The sequence below is a fragment of the Momordica charantia genome (genome assembly GCF_013281855.1).
Source record: "Momordica charantia cultivar OHB3-1 chromosome 2 unlocalized genomic scaffold, Mcharantia_2.0 BLBB01000002.1, whole genome shotgun sequence".
Lineage (NCBI taxonomy): Eukaryota > Viridiplantae > Streptophyta > Magnoliopsida > Cucurbitales > Cucurbitaceae > Momordica > Momordica charantia.
Window position 1 is genome coordinate 17,298,683 of NW_028275160.1, and position 5,363 is coordinate 17,304,045.

Consider the following 5,363-nt stretch of genomic DNA (forward strand, 5'->3'; position numbering starts at 1 on the left):
ATATATATTTTTTCTTCTCTATAAATAATCAAATTTTCAATATTCGATTGTTTTTATTTTATATAATTTTTAATTTGAATTTTAAAGAAGTCGACAATTTGAAGGTTAATTGTCTAAACTACATTTTTTCTTCAAGCCCCACTCAACAAAAGTTCTAGATCCACCATTGACTATGGCCGTCTAGTACTTTGTTAAAGCCAAGAACTTGCAGGAAGTAGATTGAACCGAAAAGATGGCACAAACATCACATTATGTAAGATTATGTCGGAATTAAGACGAACATCACCAATCAATTCCATATTTATGCGAGAATGATTAGGCAAAGAAAGAGTCATTCCAGATACCGTTTGTGGAGAAATAAAAACTCTCGAGAAAAAGAGACATGTGCAGACCCTCCTGAGTCGATGACGCAACGATTAGACGAACATACAAAGGATAACATATAGCAAGTACCTGCTACATGAGATGTGCCAGGGTCTGTATCAGTATTGAGTTTGGCAGTAGTCATATGAGACTGAAGTAAAGGCAATAACTCCTGGCATTGATCCGTGGTGAGAGTAGGCAAGAGAATTAGAAATTCCCAAATGTTATCCACAGATGCAACATTATGTTTAATGGTCTTTAATAGACCAACGATAGCTGAGATACAAGAAATAATTAGTTACCTAACTGTGTAACTAATAAGTGTGTGTTCCGGGGAGTGATTGTGAAAAAAAGAAATTTAAGAATAATTGATTTTTTAGGGTTGGTTCGGTAACATTTCCATTTCTTGTTCTCATTTCCAAATTTTATTAAGAAACTTAAGTATTTTGCAACTAAATATCTTTCTTGTTTCTCATTTTTTGGAAACATTTTCAAAATTGTATAGAAATTTTGAAAGCAATCAAAACAAGTTTCATGTTTCTTGTTTCTGTTTCCAATTTCTTACGATACATAAATATGAAATTATTTGATCATTCTTGAATTCATGGGTGTTAGGGCTATACGATTCCGTTTTTCTTTAATAAAAATGAAGAAACAGAAACAGAATCGTTACCAAACGAGCCCTTAAAGTTTGATTCTAAATGAACACAAAACTATCTTTAAATTCAAAATGTGTAATTTAACCTAAAAATATATATTGATAAACTGTTGACCTAATTGTCTGTTGTAAGGGTGTAAATATTTTTCAAACCATATGGTGGGTGGTTCATTATGTAGGCAAAGACAGTTAAAATGTAATAGTTATACTAGTTAAACCGTTACCATAATATCACATACAGAAAAGGTGCGAGAAAAAAAAATTCTCTCTTCTTTATTAAGTTTAACAAATATGCAAATCTAGACGTAAGTGAACTGTTTAAGGCATATATATCCTTAACCAACAGATTGGAAGTTCATATTTATAACTCTAGGTGTCGTTCAACTAAAACAAATGTTGAGATTTGTTACTTGGCCAGCCAAACCAAGTAAATTTTTTTCTTTAATATATTTATTTTAGATGATATGACATTGGTGAGTTGGCATTAATATTGACATATCATCTAAAATTGTTAACTCATTAAAGAATGTTTGAGTCTAGTGACCTTTTAAAACTATTTCCTAAAGATAGAGGAGCAAGCTATCACTTTTTGAAACTTACTATAACGCCCGACCAGAATGAACCAATACCATATCCGAATGAGAAGGATCCTGAGACCATAGAAGTATGGTTAAGAAGGCTTAAAAGAAATGATAGTTACTACCTATACTAACAAGGTGCACCTTCGTTTTCGGTAACTCAATCATAAGAATCTTCGGCTGGGTGACCTCCTAGTTGTTTGTTGGTCTATATGAATAGTCTACGCTGTTTTAAATAGTTCAGAACTAAACGATGATGCGGCCGGGTCGCAGGGGATGTCGGGGCAAAGAGGTGCCAAATCCAAATCCCGAATCTTGGTCCAAATTATGGGCTTGAGACGTTACACTTATGGACCAAATAAAAACTTATGTTCAAACTTAGGGAACGAAAATATATTTTACCCATAATATTATGTTAAAAAGATTAGGTAACTTATGTTATCCAAATGTATGCAAATAATTTATTAGGTTAAATTATCATTTTGATACTTTTGATTTGTGGTTGATTCTAACTTTTTGAAAAGTATCAATTAACTTTATACTGTTTTCTTAAATCTCATATAAAGTTCAATCCTCGTTACAAGATGAAATCATTTAATTTTTTTTCTCTTTTTACGCGGGTGATGATGAATTGACATTTAGTACGAGGTATTGTGTGAAAATCAAACTAGCTAAACAATATTATGGTGAATATATGTATCGGGTTTCAAATAATTTACGTGTCATCTGTTCTTTATATTTTTACCCAGTTTAAACACTGATATATTAAACTTGTTTATCGTCCACACGTATACTTTACAAGTGAATATCAATTAATGTCTATATAGAAAATGTGTCGCCAAAAAAAGTTGTCAATTTATAGTAATGATGAAGTTTCAAGAAACTAAACCAAATCGCAATGACCAACGTAAAGATCTTTAAAATTATAAGGATCAAAATTGAAATCAAGCATAAACCATTAAGAACAAAAATAATAGTTTACCAACCATAACGGTAATTGGTAAGTACAATTTTGGTGCAGGGAATAGTGGCGACGGGTGTTTCATATGCTATACAAACATGGGTTATCAAGAAGAAAGGACCCGTTTTCTTAGCCATGTGGACACCCATAATTATGGTCATTACAACTCCTTCTTCTGCATTCCTTCTCGGCGAGAGTATCGGTCTCGGAAGGTAACTTGAATACTTGTTTGAAAACTATTTTATTCTTCGTACTAAAATTATGATTCATAAATAGTGATTTATACATATACATGCATGGTAACATTATAAAATGACTAAACTCTCTCTTTTACTTATGAAACTATATATATATGATAATTCATAAAATTTATTTGCTCATGGGTTTTTGTAGTGGTTTGGGAGGGCTATTATTGATTGGAGGACTCTATAGTGTGCTGTGGGGAAAGAGCAAAGAGCCAAAAGTTAGTGAACGATTGAAAGAAGTTGACAAAGAATGCAGTTTGCCAGTGAAAGAAAGTGGTACATTTTCTAATGATAATCCACAATCTTCATTGGTTAAAAATGTTTGAACTTTGAGACTTTTAAGTTTAAAGAGTTTTCTTTTTCTTTGAAAAATAATGTACTTGTCACTTAGAAGTGTGACAAACTTGTTTCCTCTTGTAATAATTTAGTCTCTAAATCTTACGAAATAATTGTCAACGATCCTCTAAAATAATACCTTATTGGTAGGTCTTATAATTAAACATAAAATTTGTCTAATAGAAGAGAAAAAATTATACACCAGTAGTTTGTTGATCTAATTTTTTTAACTTAAAATTGTGTTAAAAATATAACTCGTTTAACGGATTTTATGTAAACGCAAGTGAACTTTGGTTTATGAAGTACGTTGTCAACAATAGCAATAAAAATTGAAAATTTTATTTTAATTTGATGTTTCGAGATCCCTACAACTCATAGTGGGTTTTCGTACGATCGAAACCTCACGCAATCCACGCACCCATGAATATCATATTTGAATTAAGAACAAACTAGAATTTTAATCTAAAGGACCGAACTCGACTTATTTTGCAACTAAAATTGCCACCTAGGATCTTGCTCAATTTTAAGAAAAATATCAGGTCATCAATCTCTTATCCTCTTATCTTATTAAAGGTGGACTCAGTGTAAGGACCCAAATCAACACTTTTTTAACTCAAAACGTTAGAGGGATTAAAGGAGTATTTTAGCATAATCTTAATACATAAAATGTGAGAGGGTTAGTGCATGAGAGCCACGAAGTCAGATAGAGAGACAATCCAACGGCAGAAATGGGAAATTGACTCAAATAACCTTCCTATAAAAATTATTTGCTCAAATAACTCATTCCTCAAAATTTGTTTTAAATGACCAACATCAGTTTTTTCTGATGTGTCAGTGGAAGTAAATGTACCGAACTACCCTTCGTTCCCAAACTAATTTCTCGGGCGAGATTGGAACTTTCACGGGCGAAAAATGCGAAAAATATTGTTGTTGGGCGAGATTTGGGAGAGAAACATGCTTGACCTACGTTAAATTCACGGCCGTGAAACGTAATTGTCCTGCCCAAAAATTGAAAATTTTTCAATTAATGAAAACACCTAACTTCCGCACACATTTATTGTTGAGCTAACCATTCCTAGGAAACTCTTTTCATCCGTGCATTTTGTACTGAGCTCTCAGAAGAACAAAAAGAATATTGTACATTATTGAATCTGAACCTAGTTTGTGGTTCAATAAATTTTTTTCTCCATCAACGAGGTAGGTGATATTTCCTTTAGAAACAATGATTTGTTTTCGTGTATAAAATCGCATATATGCATCTCTACCTTTTATATATATATATATATATATATATATATTATTTGTTTTGTGGAAATAGAGTGCATCTGTGTTTTCTTTGTTTTTCCCTTGTGTACAATGTGTTTGTTTTGACCTCTATTGCTGAATTTTTTGATGATTCTCAGGCGAATATAAAAGTATTTTCGTCGTTACCGTCTAATTATAAAATCTAATCTTGACGATGTAAGTCGTCGTTACCGTCCAAATGATATTGTTAATGACATTCGGAAAAATTATGGCGTTAACATCCGATATAAAAAGGCGTGGCGTGCGAGAGAAAGAGCGTTGGACCTACTAATGGGATCGCCAAAGAAGTCCTACATTCGCTTGCATAAATATGGCGAGGCCTTAAAATCAGTGAACTCGGGAACTGTTTTTTGCATGAAGCTAAAAGACGATAAATACTTTCAATATGCTTTCATGGCTCTGGGCTGCTCTACCAGAGGCTTTAGAAGTTGCATTCGCTTCGTACTTGTCATCGACGATGCACATCTGAAGGGAAAGTATAAGATGTGATACTTATAGCCTCTTCTTTTGATGATAACAATCAGATATATCCACTGGCATTCGGAATTTTGGATATGGAAATGGACAGCTCATGGACTTAGTTTTTGGAGTGAGTGAAGAGTTGTATTGGAGACATTAATGGATTGATTTTCGTGTTCGACCGCCACCAGACTATTAATCACTCTGTAGCTGCTGTCTTCCCACTACTAGAAAACTAGCTTTCCATGACAGTTATGAATAGTAAAACATGATTGAAAAAAACGATGGTTTACGGATTTTTTAAAACTTATGATAGTTTATAACTGTCACGAAAGTTGGAAAAAAATGGTTCAATCAATGACAGTTATAAATTGTCATTAAACTATGGAGGCACGATTTTGGTGGGGAAAAATGGACTTTTACAAACATTTTTTTTATCAGTAATGACAGTTTATAAC

The 5,363-nt window shown here is 32.7% G+C and overlaps 1 protein-coding gene across 1 annotated transcript in view; it reads left to right on the forward strand.

Annotated features, from left to right (window-relative positions):
- The window catches only part of LOC111022003 (WAT1-related protein At5g64700), a 29,718-nt gene extending 26,373 nt beyond the window's left edge, over positions 1–3,345 (forward strand). The window contains exons 6-7 of the mRNA XM_022299149.2: positions 2,621–2,772; positions 2,954–3,345. Coding sequence (XP_022154841.1) covers positions 2,621–2,772; positions 2,954–3,131 — 330 coding nt within the window. The 3' untranslated portion in view covers positions 3,132–3,345. The remainder of the gene's footprint in view (positions 1–2,620; positions 2,773–2,953) is intronic.
- The last annotated feature ends 2,018 nt before the right edge of the window (positions 3,346–5,363 follow it).